General features: G+C 52.4%; 6 protein-coding genes across 6 annotated transcripts; 2 read left to right on the top strand and 4 right to left on the bottom strand.

Moving 5' to 3' along the window:
* Positions 1 to 5,963: 5,963 nt before the first annotated feature.
* Positions 5,964 to 7,736, top strand: ASPACDRAFT_14307 (RING-H2 finger protein; the record flags this gene model as incomplete). Its single annotated transcript, XM_020197139.1, has 4 exons — positions 5,964 to 6,167; positions 6,250 to 6,655; positions 6,708 to 7,290; positions 7,349 to 7,736. Coding segments are annotated over 4 exons (1,581 nt in total), but the record flags the coding sequence as incomplete, so codon positions are not given.
* A 2,823-nt stretch (positions 7,737 to 10,559) lies between these two features.
* Positions 10,560 to 11,990, top strand: ASPACDRAFT_57024 (aspartate aminotransferase; the record flags this gene model as incomplete). The annotated part of the gene is made up of 4 exons (XM_020203203.1): positions 10,560 to 10,739; positions 10,799 to 10,930; positions 10,997 to 11,839; positions 11,895 to 11,990. The coding sequence occupies 4 exons, from the start codon at positions 10,560 to 10,562 to the stop codon at positions 11,988 to 11,990; spliced, it is 1,251 nt and encodes a 416-aa protein (XP_020059976.1).
* A 145-nt stretch (positions 11,991 to 12,135) lies between these two features.
* ASPACDRAFT_49741 (putative SNARE protein (Ufe1)) lies at positions 12,136 to 13,479 on the bottom strand (the record flags this gene model as incomplete). Its single annotated transcript, XM_020202284.1, has 3 exons — positions 12,136 to 12,376; positions 12,461 to 13,278; positions 13,357 to 13,479. 3 exons carry the CDS (start codon positions 13,477 to 13,479, stop codon positions 12,136 to 12,138), a joined length of 1,182 nt encoding a protein of 393 aa, XP_020059975.1.
* Positions 13,480 to 15,354: 1,875 nt separating this feature from the next.
* On the bottom strand, positions 15,355 to 15,654 carry ASPACDRAFT_39253 (uncharacterized protein; the record flags this gene model as incomplete). Its single annotated transcript, XM_020200569.1, has 1 exon — positions 15,355 to 15,654. The coding sequence occupies one exon, from the start codon at positions 15,652 to 15,654 to the stop codon at positions 15,355 to 15,357; it is 300 nt and encodes a 99-aa protein (XP_020059974.1).
* Positions 15,655 to 16,253: 599 nt separating this feature from the next.
* Positions 16,254 to 17,842, bottom strand: ASPACDRAFT_1863029 (uncharacterized protein). The gene is made up of 3 exons (XM_020197812.1): positions 17,628 to 17,842; positions 17,088 to 17,566; positions 16,254 to 17,019 (listed from the first exon to the last, which is right to left on the bottom strand). Exons 1-3 carry the CDS (start codon positions 17,772 to 17,774, stop codon positions 16,449 to 16,451), a joined length of 1,197 nt encoding a protein of 398 aa, XP_020059973.1. The 5' UTR covers positions 17,775 to 17,842; the 3' UTR covers positions 16,254 to 16,448.
* A 438-nt stretch (positions 17,843 to 18,280) lies between these two features.
* Positions 18,281 to 19,724, bottom strand: ASPACDRAFT_111494 (alpha/beta fold hydrolase). Its single transcript, XM_020195564.1, has 3 exons — positions 19,186 to 19,724; positions 18,739 to 19,092; positions 18,281 to 18,659 (listed from the first exon to the last, which is right to left on the bottom strand). Exons 1-3 carry the CDS (start codon positions 19,561 to 19,563, stop codon positions 18,483 to 18,485), a joined length of 909 nt encoding a protein of 302 aa, XP_020059972.1. The 5' UTR covers positions 19,564 to 19,724; the 3' UTR covers positions 18,281 to 18,482.
* Between the last annotated feature and the right edge of the window lie 1,935 nt (positions 19,725 to 21,659).

Below are 21,659 nucleotides of genomic sequence, written 5' to 3'. Positions count from 1 at the left end.
TTGACCTGGGTTAATTCTGCCTAAATCTGCCCTCCTATCCACCATCGCCATTCATTCATCATCTAGACCTTCAGAAGCAACAGTCATCTGTGTTGAGTCGCCCGTCTGACAGTGTCACCAGAGTGAATATTCAGATCACCCTTCATTGAGAGAAGCGAAGACCATTCTGGTCCTTCTCTTGCGCGAGCATGCTGACTTTCAACTACCGCGTGGGGTATTGGTAGGATACAACTGGAAGGATTTCTACCATTCAGTGAACCATTTTTGAGTTACGAACTGATACGAGCATGGAGTACTTGTGCTGGACAATCATCCATAGTGTGTAGCATTGGAGGAGAAACCAGAATATCGTAGTCACCGCCGCCTATCAGCCAGCCTACCGGTACCTATTGGTACCCATGTAGGGACGGTCGATCTTTGTGGAATACTCCATTAAAACAAGAACAAAAAACAAACTCATGAGGCGAAAACAATAAACAAGAGCAAATTGGTGGTGTTGCATCCTGGCGACCCGACCGCCAAAAAAAAAAGAGAGAAAGAAAGAAGTATCGAGTTCCCAGCGACTCGGGTCATTCATGACATGGGAACTAATTGTATATTCGAAGAACAATATTATAGTAGTTGTTATCGTTAGCTCCGCCCGGCAATCAATCAAATTCAATTCACTAAGATCGATGATTGGAACGAGGAGGGGAGGGGGAAAAACCGACGGCAAGGGGAGGGGGTCAGTCAGCAAGAGGAAGAGAGAGATCGTGAGAAAGAGAGAAAGAGAGAGACTGAGAGACAGACACACACAGACACAGAGGCCGGGACGGAACACACGGACCAAGTGTTGCTGTCACGGGCCCACGCCGCGATGAAGGTCGAGACCCGGCTCCATCAACCAATCCAAATTTCTCTTCTTCCCCTCTTCCTCCTCCACTCCACCAACTCCACCACCACCACCACCACCACCTCCTCCTCCTCCTCCACCACCACCACCCCATCTTACCTAGACCAGGATAGATGGCATCCACTAGCTGATCACGGCTTTAGTCGGCAATACGGCAGTACGGCAGTACGGCATCATCCTCTTTGACTGTCGTTCCCGATAATAACTACTCGATGAATAAGCGCGGTCGAAAGTAGGGATTTGGTGATCTCATCCGTATATTGCGGACCTTAAGTTGCGACCGGGCTCAATCGCCTTGTCGCCGCACGTCGTTTTCTCTTCCTTTTCTTGCTTCCCCCTTATATGTGCAGCCGAATATAGTATACCTGTCGGTGCGCGTACTTGCCTTTTGGGGCTGGTGTATGTGCTTACTTGGGTAGTCCAGCCCACCGAGCAGACAATTTGCTGGGATACACAAAGTTTGGAGTACTGTGCCATCGATGCCGGCAGGTGGTAGCCATCACTAGGTAGTCGATATGGCTAATTTCTGGGGAGCATGGGTGTGATACAACATTTGCTAGCGAGGAGGCACAACAGATTCGGCTCGATCAGCTTCTCACTGCCTAAGTGGCCCTGTCCGATTGGGACTTTCCCCTGAGCATCCTCGACCTATCAGTTTCGTGTGCGCATGCAGGATGGCTGGATCTTCCTAGACACATTTCACCTGTTGCCCTGTTGGGCCGTGCATGGATGGTGTCAACATAGACCGTGGGTGTAACTACCTGTAAGTTATAGACGGACGTCTCGTTCAGATGTACTCCGGCTGGCGCAGGTAATTAGGTGAATTTCTCATGGCTGAACTCATATGCAGCAGAACAGAAACCCCCCACACGCGGATATAAGTATTGGGTTGGGACCCTCCTCATTTAGCGTAGAGCCCGCTGATCATCCCAACAGATGAAATGGGAAACTTGATGAAAATTTATATCAGGGCGCAACTCATGTATGCACTGGATATATCACACAAGGCTAACCACGGTGTCTTCTCTAAGCCGACAAGCGACTTGGCTACAGATAATTACTACTGCTCCTGCGCAGATTCCATCGGAGCAGTCAGTCGCCTCCCCCTTATCGCCCTTTCATTTGTCTTGATCGTCCCGGAATCACCTTGACAATATGCAACCAGGATGTCAGAGCTTAGTCTCCAAGCGAACATGGATGTCAGCTGCAAAGCATCTTACAGGTGGTAGCACACATCACACAGAGGTCTTGGTCGCACCGTAGCATTGAAAAGCACATCAGTGGCAAGTGCAGGGCTGCGGTCCAGCCAGCTCAGCCAGCCCAGCCAGCGGCGCGTCTCCAAGTGAGCCAGCTGCGTCCTGAATCATGAAGGCCCTGTCGAGGCATGGGGGTCGTGAGCTTCAGCACCGTGTGCGAAAGTACAGTACCAATGGTCTGGGAGTCAAGAGACACGCATAGACTCTGTAGCTCGCCTCTCCTCCATAGGTACGATAAGCCGGGAGGCATGTGCCCTGTGCCCTGTCAGTATATCCCAGCTGGGTATGGTTCCGCCACAGGGGGGGGGAAAGAGCTCACTTTTCGTCAATTAATGCAGCCAGTGCACCCTCGCATCGGGTTGGGAAATTCCGAGACGTTGCAGTCAAGTGGCAATCGCTCCCCATTGGCACTTCTTTCCATCTCTATTCCTTAGACTACACCACACGATTTGCACATCCCTGCTCGGAAACCCTCACTAGTCCCGGGCAATGCCGTTTTTCTTCGCTTTTTCCTACCTCGGAGTAGCTTGCGATGCACTTTGCGCGCGCGCGAGATCCGGAGTACTTTTGTGTGTGTAGGGGTGAGGTGAGACGGGTGAATTAATCTTGTCTATTATAGCCACCGTTGTTCATCTCTCCTAGAATTCACTAGTCATGAAATCACAGTACCTGATCCACGCCAGGACAACATAGGAACACCATTGATGCTTCGACTCGGCCCTAGTCTCGATTAGTTAAACTTCGGGTTTGTCGGGGGGAAGGGAGGAGGACGGGACTGATAGCCATATTACCTGGACCCGATGCTAACAAATGCAGTATATTAGGAAAAGGGGCGTCGCGGTTTTGGCAAAGGGTTCCTTTGCAGGCTAGATGAGAAATACGGTAAGATGACTACCCTCCGTTGTTAGGAGCCGAGGGTAGTAGTCAATGACCGAGGGTATTATCCTACCCACAAAACTCCCTCCCCGCTGGGTTGGCTACAGACTACAAAGCCCTGGTCTGTTTCGGGTGTCAGATCGGATTATAACTTAGGAAAGTTGGCACTTGCACAAACCCAACACAGCATTAATCTGAGTTGAGTTTTATGTACATTACGTGCCACCCCTTCCCTCACTGGCGGCCTCAGCCGTCCCAGTCTGGTCTGGCCACAACAGGATGATAAGCCACGCTCCGATTTCGGAGTTTCGGGATTTGTGTGTCTCGGTGCTCGACAGGGAGAGGGGGGGGGGGGAGGTTGGACGGGGCACGCCCTCTCTCCACATGGAAGGATGGATGAATAGGGCGCGGACATTCACCGGAGATGTACTGATGCATGAGGGAAAAAAAGAGACATGACAGTCACGCGTCGCAGCAGACCTTCCTCAATAGGGTGCCCGCGGTCTATTACCATCTACCGGGCTTACTGGTGTTGATTAAAGAAGGCAATCTTCCCGAGGCGGGAGATGGGATCTTAGTCAGCCACCTCAATAAGTTAACTAACCAAGTCTCGATAGAATAGCCTGGCGGGGGACATCTGGTGTTTTAGATTGAGGGAAAAGAGTGAAGATGTAACCAAAGCCCGTCGATTCATTGGAGCCAATAACGAATTGATCTGCCTATGCAGGTCAGAGGGTTGGGTTGAAAGGAAGGAAACAATAATCCATCCTGGCTGGATGACGCGAGACCACGTTGGAAAATACGGGGTTGGGGAGGAAGGGAAGAGCAAAAGGGAAATTGGGAGAAAGCCAGGAAAAGCCGAAACAGAAAGCAAACAATCCTTCCGAGGCCCATGCGCCCGGTGAGTGTTGTCAAGTTGATTGTGGTAAAAGTGTGTACGGTAGGTCTGTTCCAAGTTGCGTGTCGCTTTGTTTTTTTGTTGCTACTGGGACACCACTACTCGATGCTGGATAAGCTACCGTACATAGTTGAAAAGATCTGAACAGACTTTTGTTTACGGATGATGCAATGCGGTCAGGTGTCCTGTTGGCCTAACAATGATTTATAAGTATAAAGACTTTTTCGTGGTCGAATATCTTTGGTAGGGCCATCCAGAACAGACCTTGCTAAAGTCTATCTGGCCTTTGATAGAATTCATCATTCATCGTTATCCAGCCCGCCTCACTGCATTACCCGAATTGATGATAGTCGACCGTACTGCGTATAGTGGTTGGTGGGAGGGGCTTTTAGGGTCCATCCACAGCTAAAAATTGAGGGAGGAAGAAGCTCCGAACCTCAGAAGAGTGGAAAAGAGAAGAGAGGATCGGCGGGCGAGCCAAGCCCTGCCATCCCCGCACACCCCCAGTGCCCAGTGCTCTCTTTTTGTACTCTTTTATTGCTTTTTTGCTTTTGCTCTTGCTTCTGCTTTCGTTTTAAGTGTCCGATCAATGAAAAAGGGCCACCCAGCAATAGAAATGCATCTGACAAGGTGGTGATTTTGAACCCATAGGACCACAATGGCCGATGAAAGGAAAATCAATTGCTCTAGGCCTGGACTGAAACAATCTCGACCGAGAGAGAGGAAATAGCCCCGTCAGTCAGCCAGTCAGTCAGTCAGACTTGCTTATCTTATCCCAATTTGCGGGTCCACTTTCAACCATCACGGACAGATGCCTCCAGCAATCAGATCGTTTCTGATATTGCCCTGCCTCTTTTTTTCGGGGTGAGTAATCTGTCGCTCATCCGCTCATCATCCATCGACTTCAGGCCTACCGTAATGGTCGAGCCGATCCATGGCACTGGCGCTTGCGCGGCTCAGTCACTGGACAACCAATTCTTTGGTTCGTATCGCGATGATTCATCATCCGCAGATTGATGGGGCAATGCAGCGGACAGATCAGACAGATGACTGATGATGCTGGTGGTTCTTAAAGGGAGTAAACGACATCTTTATGACATGAGTATTAGTTATTGTCAGCCTGACTGATTTGATTGACAACTTACTACTGACGAACAACAACCAACCCACCGGAAGTGTTCGGCTGGTGCAGACAGACAGACTAAAGTGATAGTAATCCAATCGCAAGCCCCAGCCCGTCCTCCCGCCGCCCCAGTCCCATCCGTCGGTTCCAGCATCTACCATTAACTGGGCACTGCATCACCCATCATCAGCTACTAAACTAGTCAATCAAAACTCACTGATAGTTCTCTCACTCTCACTTGCCTTATTGTTCCCACTCCAGGCCCGCAGCATCCATTACATTATTACTATTCTCATCATTTCTTCCCCCCCCCTCTCTCCACCACCCTTCTCCCAAATCTCTAGTCCTCACTTCTCCCCGAATTCGGGCTTATTCTAGTCTCCGCTGTTTCAATTCCATGGGTATTGATCCAGTCCACCACTGCACTGCATGTTCTTTCACTTTCCCACTTTTCGCAGCTCTTCGATCGTTGTAACAGTACCTGCCCGTCTGTGAGATCTTCACCCACCCTCCCGTTCCCTCGACTTCCCACCACCACCTTTACCAACTGTAGCCGCCGACGATCAACCGATCCTGCATGGAGTGATATCACTCTGGTTAGGCCAGCGGCACTGTTCAGACCCTGAAGCCTTTGCGCCCAGTATTTATCCTCCTCCTGTGATCGCCAACATCATCACTTACTCATTGCCCCGTGGCCGATGATCGCCGGCCATTCCCCTCCCCATCCCCATACTTCCAGTATTCTCCGCCGTCTCCGTTCGCCTCGTCACTGTGGGGAACACCCGGCCATTCTCCAGCATCATTCATCGCTAACTAAGTGATTCGCCGATGGGTCCTCCCCGTCACCACCCACTTTCTTCTCCCTCCTCTTCTTCTTTTCTTCTAGACTCCCGCCCTCCTCTCGTCTTGATATTCTCCATCCTTTTACTTCTTCTCTCGCCCATCGTCGCTGCAGATATTTCGGGCGATTGGACGGTGAAGCCGTCCAACAATTCGGCAGACCTCTCCTGGATCGGAGACTACAGATACTTGTTGAACAGCTCTCAACTCGTGCCGTCCGCATCTGTGACCTTAGCTCCGCTGACCCAGGCCTTGGTCAATCTCACCGAGTCGGAACTTACAGTAAGCCGTCTCCGCCTCAAGAATGTTGAGATATACGACCATGTGCGTATTCCGGGGACTCCGATGGACTGACCCGACCTAGAATTTGCGTATCACGGGTAGCTTGGTGGACGTAGACGCCACCAATTCTCGGTCCTTAAGTAGCCAGGATATCGCTGTCATCAGCTGCGACGCTTCTGCATATTCCGGGAACTTAGATGCCAGTGACACGGTGAACTACGTCCTCAACGCGCAGCAGAAGGCAGCCGCGGTGATCCTGTACAGTGCATCTGCAACTCACTGCACGTATTCACCTTCCGGCTCATCCGCCAGCCAGTACGGCAACATTTTTACTGTGTTGAACCCGCCCTGGTCCAAGCAGCTTTCCACGCAGCTTACTTCCCTCGGGGACGGCTCATCTACCATCTATCCCAAGTCCACCAACATGTCGTTCATAGCTTCGAACACGAACAACCAGGTCGGATCGACCGGTGACAGTCCGAACACTGGTATGTGTTTGAATTCCTTGCCTCACTACTGGTGACTGACACCTGGGAATAGCGATGATCATCTTGTACACGATCACCGGTATCATCACGGCGCTCTTTCTAGCAATCATCATTACCGGAGCAGTCCGTGCCCATCGCCACCCTGAGCGCTATGGGCCGCGGCATACAGCGGGAAGACCGCGCCAGAGTCGAGCAAGAGGCATAGCACGAGCCATGCTTGACACGATCCCGATTGTCAAATTCGGGGACAACAACGACCAAGGCGGCAAGACCGATGCAGCCAAGGGGGATGTAGAGATGGCTATGGGACCTGAGGCGCAGTCTCGTGAGACTCTAGAGGAGGGACGTGAGACGACGACCATGCCTGCGACTACGAACACGACGGATGAGGTCTCTGCTCCGATATCGCCTCATTCTCAGGAGATGCCGATGGCTGCGCCGCATTCCACGGACGAGCCACGCAGCACTGCCCCCGATGCGGGAACGACCACGGATTACCCAAACTTTGCCTGCCCAATCTGCACGGACGACTTCGTTAAGGGCCAAGATCTGCGCGTGCTTCCGTGCAACCATCAATTCCACCCGGAGTGTATTGATCCCTGGTTGGTGAATGTGTCTGGCACCTGCCCGCTTTGGTATGTTCTCTGAACACCTCGAACATGACTGTGCGACCAAACTAACGAAAGCTTTTAGTCGTATCGATCTCAACCCCGCTCAGCCCGAAGGTGAAGAAGGCCCAGACACGGGCGATAGCCACGCGGAAACAGCTACCGAGGCGGCCAGTTCCACGCCCACGGCGCCCGAGGGCCACAGCCACCAGCACCGCCACCGTCGACTGAGCAGTTATCTCCACAACACGCTGAACGCCCGCCGTATGCGCGATGCCAGTGTCGAGGAGCGTCTCGCAGCTCTGCGCAGCGTCCGGGAAGAGGCGACTCGCCAGGACTCATCCTCTGACCCAATCGAAGAGAGCGATGAGCGCCGACGTCGCGGTCTGACGAGACGGCTGCGCGAGCGGTTCCGTGTGCGCACTCGGGCGCACGAGACCGAGCCGACACCAGAAGAACCGGTCACACCCGCCCCTGCCACTACTTAACGATCTACATACACGACGATTTTCTCAGTCTGTACATGTTACATGTTTTCCATTTTTTCATTCGAGCACCGCGCGCAGACGAAGCATTTTTTTCAGCTCTACTTTCATTTTACGCCATTCATGTGATGCTATACTGTGAATTCAAACACAGGTGCACAGGACGTGGGCGATGAACAACGACGACGACGACGACAACTTGACAACGCCAAAGATAATGACGATCATGGGATGCTGTTACATAGCCCGGCCTGGCTGCTACCGGCTTTCTCTTTATTCTTCATCTTCTGCAAATCCTTGTTCTCTTCCGCGTTACCTGCTTGGTTGATTGTTGCATGGTCAAGGGCAATAAACGGCGTTTGAGAAGGGGTTCTCCTGTTTGGGTTATTGGGATTATTGATTCTGGGCTGTATATAGGACTACACTTTTCTTCTCGAAGATGGGAGATCGAATCTCACTTACGACGATGTTGTGGGTTATGATACGTAGGTGTAGATAATCGTATCAGGTACTGTCTCAGTATGTAGCAATGAACATTAGCGTGTATAGCACAGTTGATGATGCTGATGCTAGAAGAGGCAACTCGATGCATAGGCGGACTCACCCGACACTACATCTTATTTGGTGGAGTAAGCGAAGTGACTGTTTCCTCCCCTCATTTGGTACACAAACTCCCCCCTCACTTGATCAACCCCTCCCCTCCAAAAGTCTTCAGCAACCGTTTACCCCAAAGCCTACCGTAGAGTCTTTTAAATCACGGGTAAATTGGAGAAATTACCCCTGACACACCTAGAACCAGGCCCCGCACGCCCCCCAAATCGGGAATCCTTCCCCCTTCCACCCGACCTCCCAGATCCCGGGCCCGTCCGTCCAACTTCCACCCCATGGCACCGTGACCCTTCCCTTCCCCCTGCTTCCAAGTATTGAGCTTAAGCCACCCGCACTAATTCCGGAGAATGGGAAAGGAAATTCGAAAAGAATTACCTAACCTAACCTTGAACTTACTGTCAAAAAAGATTTGAGGGGAAATCTTGCGGGGAAGAAGGACTGGGCAGGGCAGGCGGCGCGCGGGGGAATAACGCCCGCAAATTACGTACACAACCGTTCTCCAACCAAAAAAAAACCACTGCCAGGCTCCAGCTGCTTTCGGATTCCGGGATCCGGCGAGGCTAGGATTGAAAACCCCATGGGGTAGAGTGAAAATAAACAGGACAACTTCCACGATTTTCCTGGGTTGGATTTTGGGGGGGGAGGTTTTGGTGGGGTTCAATTCTGATCATTCTTGGTGCTTGACTGTGACTGTTATCTGGAGATACAGGAATATTGAATTGGAAAGGTTTGGACAAATTGGTTTATATTGTGTGTAAAATCAATTTAAGTGTTTTTGCTGGATTGAAATCCCTGGCTAGGAAGTCTAGTTTTGGGTCGAGCTTGGCCTGGGATGGGTCTTGTTCTAAGTCTGAGTGTCAGGGATCGAAGAGGAAGGTGTTTCCTTAACATTGAACTTGGGAAGTTCCCTCAAGCTCTGAGTTGAGTGAGGCTTTCGATGGGATTGAATAGATAGGTTATCCAGCTCCAAATTGAGCTGCGGGTGATCTTGAGCTCTGATTCTTCTGATGATATATCTTTATTATCTCAATTATTGTAGAGACCTGTAGTGTAATGTAGTAAACCTTTTCTCGATGTTGATAATGCTGGACCTAATTTGTGACTACAGAGTACAATCCGTCCTCCCCATGAGGGGTTAAATGTTTCTTCAATCGGCGATCGAACCTAATATAAAAATAAAACTACGTGCCCCCCCTCAAACGGGGCGAAGGAAAAATCACGCAGGGCTAGACGGTTGTCTTGCCGTAAGTGGGGTAAAAGAGGATGACACATCGGGGTTTCAAGGCCGCGGTGATTGGGCGGGGCACCATTTGCTTTTCGGTTGGAGTCGGCCACGCAGGTGGCTGTTCTCTTTGCCCCCCCCGGTGTTTGTCCGGAAGAATGCTTGACAGTTGAAAGAATTAGGAGAAGTGAGGGAAGAAGATTTACTGATAGAAGGAATGCAATGGGCAATTAATTATGTGCATGTGGTAGAAAGAATGTTGCGGGTGGATGAAAGCGGAGGTTTCAGGTTCATCTGCAGCGATAAGTCTTATTTACGGAGGCCTTTACTGTCATATGATTGAGGGGTGCTGAAGAACCACCACCACCGGGGGGGGGGGGGCAATTGGAAAGAACATCATTCGGGCTGCGCTTGCTCCGGTTGGACTTGTTACAAATGGAAAGAGTAATAGAATACAGTATGAATTGAATTTGTAGACCAAGGAGCATGTTATGGTATGCAAGATCAATGACAGTCAGTCGGAAGGCAAGATAACTAAACACATGTGCATGTCGTCATCTATCCTCGGCTGAGCCTCTCTCCCCTTCACCATCCTATCCCATGCTCTCCGACATTTTGATGTTTAAATATCGGCGACTGGCCGGCCCCCCCTGCTCTGTGTCCAGCTTACTCCGATTGAAGTATTTATTCGCGTGTTTGTTTATGGACAAATCATCCACATCGGGATTTATCTGTTTCGGTCCAGTCGAATTACTTGCCGGTGAACGCAAGCAGCAACCAGTCAGGAAACTTAAGGTGGTGTGACCTGTTGGGCCATTCTCTGAACATACTTCAAAGCTCTCATGGCACCCTCTTTTTCTTCTTCCTCCACTTCTTCTTCCTCCTCCATCCCCACTTCCACTTCCTCCTTTCAAACCCCATCAGCTTCCTCCATCCTCTCCACTGCTACCTCCCGTCTCGCCTCCCTATCTTCACACATCATGGGCTCCTCAAGCCCTACCGTCTTCTCTACGGCCAACGTGCCCGCCGCCCCGGAGGATCCCCTCTTCGGTCTCGCTCAGGCCTTCCGCCAAGATCCCTCCGACAAGAAGGTCGATCTCGTTATCGGCGCCTATCGCGATAACAACGCCAAACCGTGGATTCTGCCCGTTGTGAAGAAGGTAAGGTTTTTTCTTCCCAGGTGGGAGTTTGATCACGACTCACGACTAACCAAATCCAGGCCGACGACCTTGTGCGCAACGACCCCAACCTCAACCATGAATACCTCCCCATCAAGGGATTGGCCGATTACACCAGCGCGGCGCAGAAGCTCATGATCGGCGCCGACAGCCCCGCCATTCGCGAGAACCGAGTTCGTCTACCCTTTGGTGTACACGGTACAATCAGCATCCAATACTAACAAGAACCCACCTCTCAGGTCTGCACATTCCAAACCATCTCCGGCACAGGCGCCGTCCACCTGGGCGCGCTCTTCCTCGCCAAGTTCCACCCCGCGAAGCCCTCCATCTACCTCTCCAACCCCACCTGGGCCAACCACCACCAGATCTTCACGAATGTCGGCCTCTCCCTCGCCAACTACCCCTACTTCTCCGCCAAAACCAAGGGCCTGGACTTCGACGGCATGCTGGGCGCGCTGCGGTCCGCCCCCACCGGGTCCGTCATCCTCCTGCACGCCTGCGCGCACAACCCCACGGGCGTCGACCTCACCCAGGACCAGTGGAAGGAGGTCGCCGTCGTGATGCGCGACCGCCACCACTTCCCTTTCTTCGACTGCGCCTACCAGGGCTTCGCCTCGGGCGACCTCCGCCGCGACGCCTGGGCGGTGAGCTATTTCATCGAGCAAGGGTTCGAGCTGTGCATCGCGCAGTCTTTCGCCAAGAACTTTGGTTTGTACGGCCAGCGCACGGGAGCGTTCCATTTCGTGTCCGCGCCCGGCGCCGAGGCCGCGGCCAACAACAGCAACATCGCCTCCCAACTGGCCATCCTCCAGCGGTCGGAGATCTCGAACCCCCCGGCGTACGGTGCGCGCATCGCGAGCCGGGTGCTGAACGATGAGACGCTGTTTGCCGAGTGGGAGGAAGACCTGCGGACGATGAGTGGGCGGATCGCGAAGATGCGCAAGGGACTGCGGGAGAGGCTCGAAGCCAAGGGCACGCCGGGCTCGTGGCAGCACATCACGGATCAGATTGGCATGTTCAGCTTCACGGGGTTGACGGAGAGCCAAGTTAAGATCCTGCGCGAGAAGTGGCATGTTTACATGGTAAGTTTTTTTTTCTTGGTTGGTTTTGGTAGCTACATACTAACACCGGGGACAGACGAAGAACGGCCGCATCTCAATGGCGGGACTGAACACGAATAATCTGGATTACTTTGCCGAGGCGGTGGATAGCGTGGTGCGGGAGACGTCATAAGCGGGTTGCTCTTTTCGTTGAATGAACTATAACACACAGCATACAGAACATACAGACATAAACCATTAGGGGGTTATCATAATGCCAATGTGCAAAGAAGCCAAAAAAAAATTAAAGAATTTGTTTAATTATACAGCTGGAAAGTCTAGAAGACCAGATCCCACACCACCAACCAGGTACACAGTCCGACGGTGCCCCAAAAGACGGCCTGCGCGGTACTCCGCCGCTCACTCGCGCGCTTGAGCTCCTTGTTTCCTTGCCCGATATTGGAGTGCGTGTTGCTCGCGTCCGTGACCAGTTGGTTGATATATTCCTCCTGCGTGGACAGATGGGCGACGAGAGTCTGTTGGAGGGATGAGATCTCCAGGAGAGATTTCTCGGCGGTTCTGCGATACACACACACACACATTAGCTCGGGTTGCACTCGACATCCACCACCCCGGCAAAGGGGAAAGAAAAGGCAAACATACCGGACCTTACTCAACGTATCCTCATAATACTTCACCATGGCATCATTCTCCTCCGCAAACAGCTGCAGCTGCTCTGGCGAGAGCTGCGCCTCGATGGCGTGTAGTTCTGTTTCCTCTAACCGCTGACCCTGCGTCTCCCCCAGCGGCAGCATCATGTCGCCTGCATGTCCCGACCCTTGCCCAAGCCCAAGCCCCTGCCCCAGCCCGTGCCCCCGTTCCTCCCCCCGCTCCTTACCCGATTGCTGCTGCTGTAATTGCTGCTGCTGCGACAGATAAAGCACACTCCTCTCCCGCTCCCTCACCCTCTCCAACCTCTTCTCCACCATCCCGCGCTGCACCGCCACGACCCCCTCGAGCTTCCGCTGCAGGAACCACAGGACCGCCGCGCGGAGCTGCTTCGTGTTGTCCTCCGCGGCTTCCTCGGCGCGTTGCTCGGGTGTTGTTGCGCGTGTTTGCAAGTCATTATCATCGCCGCCGGCCGCCCACCTGGCCAGAACGCCGCCTACGCGACTCCCGTATTTCTTGCGGAGGAGCTGCGCCCGCGTCTCCTGCCGGAGGGTCTCGGCGGAGGCGAGCGTAGAGATGGAGGTGGAGAGTTGGCGGAGGAGGTGGGAGGTTGAGGTGTCGATTTCGGTGCGGGAGGTGTCGGTTAGGTCTTTTGTGGGTTGCGTTGGAAGGGTGAGGGGCGAGGGAGTCGAGGGGGTGGTTGGGGAGGTTGGTTTGTGGGACGACTTGCTGTTGTTGTGGTGGTGGTTGATGGAGAGGTAGGAGGGGCGGATGCGGTGGAGGTAGTGGAGGAGGGAGGTTATGTGGTTGTTCTGGGGGGGTTAGTGGTTTTGTTTGTGGTTGGGTTCGAGGACGGGAGGGGGTTTTAAAGGTAGACTGGGGGCACGTACAATCCGGTAGGCTTCTTTGAGGAACTCGTCCGCCGCCTCGGTGGAGAGATAACCCTTCGAGAGGCGCGGGGCATTGGGCTTGCTTTTTAGGAGCTCGTGGAGGGTTGGGGTTAAGTCCGTCATCTTGGGAGGTGGTGGAGCATGGAGACGGTAATGGTAACGGTATTGCTGGGTTGATTGTGGACTAAATAGAGGGATGGTGGTGGTGATGATGATGGTGGTGTTGACAGCTTGATGTACGTAGGCGGTGGAACTGGCCGAGGCGGAGGGGAGGGTCCCGTCCCGTGACTGTGTGGATAGTGGATATATTAGTAATGAGTTATGCATGTGCTAATGCTGTAGTGATGCTCAGGCGGGAGCTGTACTGAAGTACCGTTTCCTTCTCACATCCTTATAATAGGTCGATGTTGGCGATATTCGAAGTGTCTATTAGCCATGATACTGGCTACCTTCTTACCGTAACTCTTACCTGAGGAGCATAGCACAAGGCATGGACGGTTTTAGATGGATGATTTGGTGGAGAGTAATCACTCAGTAGCAAGAATGGTGTGAATCACTGTCGGAGGATATCTTCTTCGTTGATTCCATCTCAGACTCCATAATCTAGGATAAAGAGCTGAAAGTCAGCCATAGATCGCACGACAGGATCATTATCTCGAGACCCAGCCGCATGGTAGATCCCTCTTAACCTAGACCATCTTGAAAGACAAGTACGCCCAAGCTGATCTATAAAGAGACATTTCGATCACCCGGCAACACCGAAAGTATCATTCACAGTCTCAAACCCCCTGACCATCTGACCATCTGACTCATTTTGTACGAGAACCACAAACCACACCCAAATCTGTACAAAAAATGGATTACAGCGGACTTGTAGTCTCCAGCTTCCAGGACCAGAAGATCCGATACACCATTTTCGGAGCGCCGGTCCTCGAGTTTTACGGCATGGAGGTCGACTACCCGGATTTCAGTGGCTATATCATCCCGGACAAGCACACTGGGAGAGCCTGCCAAGCATTCGAAGACAACGGTCTCGAGAGCTGCAAACATGGCGCCGACTGCCCAGCCATGACAGGCCACGAGCAACCGCCCATAGACGTACCTCACCTCCATTTCACCCGAGAAGCAAACCGGATTGTGGTGAGTAACAGCCGCGAATCCAGCACCACCAGCGATTCCACTGACTCCTCATCATCCACAATATAAAATCAGGTTTTCCTATATTAGCATTGAAAGATATGTCATCAATCGCAGAAACAGCCGCTCTATTCGAGCCGTCCTCTGTAGCAGTAGACACAAGCTATGCATGTAATGCAAAGATAGCCTCTGTGGAGGTCAGGGTGCACCTCACCATCGTGGCCTTCACTCGATTCGCAACCACGACTTTATGGAGACTCTCGCTAACTTGAACCAGCCAGATAGGCCTGTTGTCTAAACTTGATATGATGGATGGGAGTGATATGTGCGACTGATCGATCCTCTTTAAAGAATGTTCGATTGCGGAGGGCAGAAGGCTGAAGGAAGAACGATGACCCACCGCTCACCTTTAGCCCGACCCCACTACGCAGACAAGAACCAGCAGGACTGACGCCTTGGTTCGGCAATTCTATAGTGCTTCTTTGATTGCTGACAGTTTCAAGATGCATGGCCACTGTAAAATTATGTGAAGAAATTTAGACTGCATTCTTTTCCTACAACCTTGATATGACGTGCACAGTGCTCACACATCTGAGATGCATCACAAACATGCAAGTACTATTCGCATCTAAATGACTCAACCCCATCCACTAAATCCGGCTAATTATTGGCATAAACTGAAAATTCACAATATCTCCATGATTACGAGAGCTTACAAACCAAAAACAGAATAATGAAAGAACCCAATTCATTGCCGAGAGTAAATTCAACATCCTTCAAGTAAGCCAGCCACTACCTACACACCTATATACCCCGGTTCACCAATTCATCCTACCACACCCATAACTCACAGACCCAAGCTCAACCCCCAAAACTAAGGAACTGCGTCGCTGTCCTCGCCTCCGGCCCCGTGAGGATCATCTCCCACCGCGACCGACAGCTGGGGCAGGTCGACACCAAGCTCACCCGCAGGGCGTGGTCCATCCACCGGCGGAAGCACTCGGTGTGGAAATCCACACTGCACCCGGTACAATGCCACTTCAGCGGGCTGCCGTGCGCCGGGGACTCGTGACAGAGCCCGCAGAAGCCGTCGACGGCGTTGGCGTTGGCGTTGCACCGGACCATGCAGGTGAGGGGGGTGGGATGCGTTGTGTAGGACATTCTTTAGCGGTGTTGGTGCTTGGGTGTTGACTTGTGGGGGTGTGTGAGGTACTTGGTCTACAAGGTTGCTTGTGGACTTGTCTGCTGGGCTAAGTATGCTTGTGTGGAGATCGTGTGGGTTGGAGAGCGAGGAAGGGTTTTATAGGTGTACTCTCAATCTTTTTCGTCACAATTTAAACCACGGGAACTTGGAAAAGATTGGAGTGGGGGTAGAAGACACACAATAGAACAAAGGTAAACAGGAATAGCATTCTTTTTCTTTGACGGCGGGACCCAGCTCCACGTACCTTACAAGGCGTTGGTGAAGTATCGACCACGTTCTTTGACCATTCTATCTTTGTGACGTTGGCATTGAATTTTCAACTGAGGCGAGATATCTCTTCAGCATGAAGAGTGTGTTATGTGAGGGGAGCGGTAATGGCTCTGGATATATTATAGAAGACGTAAGTCTTACCGTCGGCTTCTACATCTACTATAGTCACCGTCTTCGTGTCTTTCCATCCTCATCCGCAAGAGAGGATGAGAAGATTATTGGGGAAAAGGAAAGCTAAAGTGAAGGTCAGGCACAGGCACTTGCAGCAAGATACAGCCTCGTGGAATCCCAGCTCCGCCGAGTCAACACTGCCTCGACATTGACACTCATTATGCCATACCATTAATATACACATGATATAAATACACTATATACATACAGACCACCACCCAATTATACTTCAATACCAAAAGGAAACTCCCAAATATGCCCCCCGCTATAGAATAACTTGACACACAAAGAAGAAAAACAAACGAAGCCCCTACCCATCCTGCCTAAAGTCCTTCTGCACGCGGATCCCATGCAACGGCAGGAGATCGTCCTCCCCGGACGCCACGCTCGTCCGCCCGCGGATCTTGGTAACCGTCTGGCCCCGATCATGCTTCGGCCGCAGCGACACATCCAACTTCAACGGGACACTGTCGATCTCGGACAACTCGCCCTCGTCGGGGAGATGGTAGAACGAATGGCGGACGACGGGGCGGGAGGAGGACGTCCCCCCATCGCCGCCGCCGCCGCCGCCGCCGCCACCCGTGGAAAGTGGGATATCGCCCGCGGCGAAGCGACTGCCCAGCTGGGTGGCCTCGGATTTGGAGGAGAGGTGGTTGGCGGAGTGGCCGGTGCTCCGGAAGATGGCGGGCATGACGGCTTGGATGCCCATCGTGCGGGCGGCGAGTTGCAGCGCGGGCCGGATGGTCGGCAGGCAGGCGGAGACGATGCCGGCCGACATCTCGATTGCGGTCCAGCCGACGGTCGGGGCCAGGGTGTAGGAGCTGTCGGCGGCGGTGTAGGAGAAGAGGACGCTGAAGCGGTAGGCGGAGGCGAAGACCACGCTGTTTTTGTGTCAGTTGACGGGCCGTTTATATGAGGGCTGGCTAAATGATGCTCCGGAGCAACTTACAAGAACCCTAGGCCGAATGCGATGGTCAAGGCCACCTTCTCGGACAGGCGGAGCTGCAGCTTCCAGACTTGAGGTAGGGGCAGGAATAGGATCACCAGGTCGGTGGCGATGGTCGAGGTGGCATTGGCGATCCAGGTGCCGACCTGGGAGATGCAGTGGCCGGGGAGACTCGGATACCAGAGCTTCTGCACGGGGACACAGATGAAGATGAACAAGAAGGTGATGCAGATGACCCAGCAGATCACAAAGGTGCCGATGATATAGGCCCAGCGTTTGAAGTAAGCAAAGCGGAAGATGCGGTAGTACATCAGCAGAATGCTGAGCTTGGTCCAGACCAGGTTGAAGACATAGAGGATCTCGGCCACGACCAGGAATTTGGCGATCAGGATGACTTGTCCAGTCGGTAATTGGTCGGCGTGGACGCCCATGCCTTCGTGGATCATGGCATAGATGAAGCCGACCACGACGAAGTTCCACCCCTAGATGATGTGGTGTGTCAGTGTGATTCGAGAGGATCTAAGTACACCGCCGAGTACATACCATGGAAAAGATGATCATCCAGTCATCCCACCAGAGTTTCTGCTTACGTTCCAGTCGAGAAACGATCCGCAGCACAACACACAGAAAGGCAAGCACCGTCACTGAGGTGGTGGTGGCGGTCGCCCACCGCTGTTCATCCATCGCCATGACCACTTACGCCGGGGAAGAAAACAGCTGGCCAAGGAAAGCGAGACCTCGCATCAATCTCAGGTGGGCAGGCGATCGCTATTAATATGGGAGCCGTGCATGGAGAAAACCTTTAGGAGGAGACCCACTGCCCGAAGCTGCCGACAAACGCTACATTTGGGGATGGGCACAGTCGAATCTTACTCGTACTTTGGGGGGAGGGGGGGGTAGTTCTACGCCGCGTGGCGTGGCCAACAAGGAACTAGTGTAGCCTCGAACCGAACTTTGGGGATTGAAGAAAAAGCAAAGAGAGATAGAAAAACGAACTGCTTAAATTTGACGAGCCATGGAGCTGTCATTCGCCGCCTGTCAGTGTCAAAAAATTTACATGTTCAGGTTCCACTGTCCCAATTAGGGCTGGACCGGCCAGTCCGGCGGCCAAGGCTTGTTAACATTTACTCAACCTTCGGCCAAGGATGCCCCGGCTCCAAGTAGTCGAAGCCACTAGAAAGACCCTAACTCGAGGTCGCCCCATCCGATGTGTCAATCATTTAGCAGCGTCGGGTTGTCCTGCCCACTTGGCACTGATTGGCATGCAGTTCGTTTCGTTCCTGAACTATTCCAACTCTCTCCTGACACTAACAGTGTACTACTCTTCGTATTCTATCTGCGCCCCTTCAGTAGTAGCCTAAGATCCATTATTTTCTTGTAGCTTCCCCTGCAGCCCGCTCAGGCACCGTAGCGAGTGACCATCTCACGGATCGCCGCGTTAACCTCCCGCGGATGCGTAGCATTCAGGTAATGGGCCCCTCCCTCCACCATCTGCAATTTAGCCTCCTGACTAGCGGAGAACCGCTGGATTTGTTCTGCGGGAACCGTGGTCTTGAAGGGGAAATCCTCCGTCCCCTGAGCCAAACGAAATACAACACATTAGCCATACTGACGCTTCTCCCATAGGCAGATTTATGCCGGAAGGTTCACTCACCTGGAGCCAATACACGGGGCACCGCACATCCTTCAGCCGCAGAAGCAGCCCGTCCCGCGTCAACAGGCACATCAAGGCCATGCGCACCTTCTTGCGTCCCTCATCCCCCGTGTAGACCTGCTTCAGCGTCTGCACCCAGAAGTCGGTCGTCTCGGGCGTTCCCGACGCCCCGAAGCCGATCCCCGCGACCATCCCGCACCAAACATCGTCGACCACAAAATCCGGGGTGGGAGTCTCGCTCGTCCATTTCTCCAGGAATGGGGTCAGCAGGGTGACGGGGTCCCAGCAGTCCTTGCTGCGGGAGTCGGCCGATTCGTAGTCCATCGAAGTACCTAAGGGCAGGATGCCAAGGATCTATCAATAGAAAAAAAAGAGGAAAGCACGTGAGGTTAGTCAATACGATTGTTGATTTGCCCCCCTTTAAATAGTCGAAGTGTGAGAACAAACCCTATCTGGTGCCAAAAGAGCCATGCGTGCTACAACCCATCCTCCCTGGCTGGTTCCCAGGGCAAAGGCCTTCTGGATGTCCAATTTTTCCATCACTTGAAGGGCCATGATAGCCGAGTCCCAGTAGGTGAAGTGTTCGGCGGCGGGCGCCAGACAGCGGGTGGCGCCATGGCCAAGCGGCTCGATGGCCAGCAGGTTGGTGGTGCTGGTCAACTCGGCATCCTCAAACTGGGGGCGGTAGAGCGACGCGGTCATGCACATCGAGTTGATGAGCACGCAGGTCGGCTTGGAGGGGTCATAAGTGTTGTTGTTGGACAGGGCATAGCCGACTTCGATGCCACCCAAGTGGGGGACCGTGATGGTATGTTGAGCGGCCATGATGATTAGAAGGATGTTATTGATGGAATGATGCAATCTGTGGAAGGACGTAGATAAGAAAAGGAAAGGTAGGAAAGAATGATGGCAGGAGAGTTTGAGGAAGAGTTAATGCGGGCGTTTCTTGGTCAATTAAAGTCTCCGCCCTTATGTAGTCACTTCTTAATTATCCTATTGTAGGAGTCTCTTCTCTCTTGTCTCTATCTCTCTTTCTCTCTCTCTCTCAACAAGAATTGCATACACACCCCCTTTTGATCCACAACCACGCCATGCAGGTTGCGAATCTGCGACACCATGCGTGGGCAACCAACCACTCTCACAGGCAGGGGAAAAAAATAAAAGAAAAAAAAATAATAAATAAGAAATAAATTCTCTGCGTTGGGAGTGTGTGCGGGCAAAAGGAGAACGAGGGAGGTCTGAATGGGGCACCTTACACGGTGATGACAGCCCTGACAAGAACGGGGACCGTCCGACCACGGAGTTGCTTCCCCAATCCGGGCGGCTGGCTCCACCAGGGCAACGGGTTCCTGACTCGACCAATGCGGAATCTTTCCTCTCGTGTCGTGGCCGGTCCTCGGATTTTTTTGTTTCTGGCGCAGTTCGCGTTATCCGTAGCAACACACGCGTGCTAAAGGTACTATTGTTTTGACTTTCTTCGAGAGCATTCGGACGCCTGCCGAGTAGCACAATTTTTGGTGTGGGAGAAGCATTGGATGGAACTTGGAATGAATCCAAGGACGGCACGAGCTACTGCTGGCCTGATTGGTCGGAACCACGAATAACGTTCTGACCGCGGTTGGGATTTCCCTCGTACGAAGTTTAGAGTTAATCCTTCAGAATCAGCCGGTGATACTAGTCATAGAGTAATAAATTATCCACAAGGGCCGGCTATTGTCTCTTTCCGAATCGGGAAGATGGAGAGTTAGGCCAAGTCAAATTTCATGACGTGGGAGGGAAGAGCAAACCCAAGAGGGAATGATGGGCATGACGGCCATGACGGCCATGACCAGACGGGAGCAAAACATGGATCAGCCCCTGTCAGTGTCGGTGTGAATTAAGCTTATTAAATTTGATTAAAAATCCATGCGACCTCCTGGTCTCCATTTACCACATGGCAAGCAGGAAAGGGTTCCAGGCTTGCTGCAATAATAGGGTGTGATAAGTATCCTATTACTCCTTCGAAGAGTAATGCAGTGAAAGGCGTCACAATTCTCATTATTCTTCTTTGTCTCTTATTAATGGCCGACTCTTTCCCCCACTAGCTCCGAAATTTGCCCGTGTATCCGGCTCGAGAACCATTCCCTTGTTGCCGAGGCAATTCAAATTTACAAGGATTCTTACAACACTCCAAGATTCAATATCTCCAGATAGCAAGTAAGTACAGCTGGCATATATCTCCAAGAGCCGAACTATATTGCACAACATGGCATCCTTCTAGAAGCCCGCCTCGGCGCCAAGGGTGGCTGCACTCATACTTACTTAACTCGGAATGCTCGGGAATTATGCACTGCGTGTACATGTACTGCACATTTGGGAGCCATTTGATTTGCGCTGACCTGAATGACATGGCGCACCAACCGTCAGTCATACGGCGTCGAAACCCACTTCTTCCTTTCTAGAATGGTTTAGCGCTCTCCCTTGCTCCTCGGCTCCGATAAACAATTCCTTCGTCTCTGATCCTGCATACACATTCCTGACTATCAGCAGGGCTATCGAAGGGCTAACGAAGTCAGGGGTAGCGGGAAAATTGGTGGCTCACGACTCACGAGCATCGTGCTCCCACGAACTGCTCTATCCCGCTCTCTTCGGTGGTTCCACCCGCCGTATGGTCTGTGAGTCTTTTCATGCAGGGCATTTCTCTAAGAACATTCTTGAGACTTGAAGAGAACAAAACTATAGGGGGTTTACGTTGTTGCGACCAGCAACAGGGCATGGCGTCTCTCTCACTCCTTCTCTCTCTCTCTCTCTCTCTCTAGCCATACAGTTTCGCCGCCCAGTTGAGGCTCTGTGATCATCGATGACTCTACCAAGAAAACTCGTGGCCAATGAAGTCCATATGTTGCGTGCACATACTCGATCCAAAGATGCGACGAGTGGGG

The sequence above is a fragment of the Aspergillus aculeatus genome, assembly GCF_001890905.1.
Source record: "Aspergillus aculeatus ATCC 16872 unplaced genomic scaffold ASPACscaffold_2, whole genome shotgun sequence".
NCBI lineage: Eukaryota > Fungi > Ascomycota > Eurotiomycetes > Eurotiales > Aspergillaceae > Aspergillus > Aspergillus aculeatus.
The sequence above is the reverse complement of the archived record's forward strand: the minus strand, read 5'-3'. Positions and strand labels throughout refer to the sequence as shown.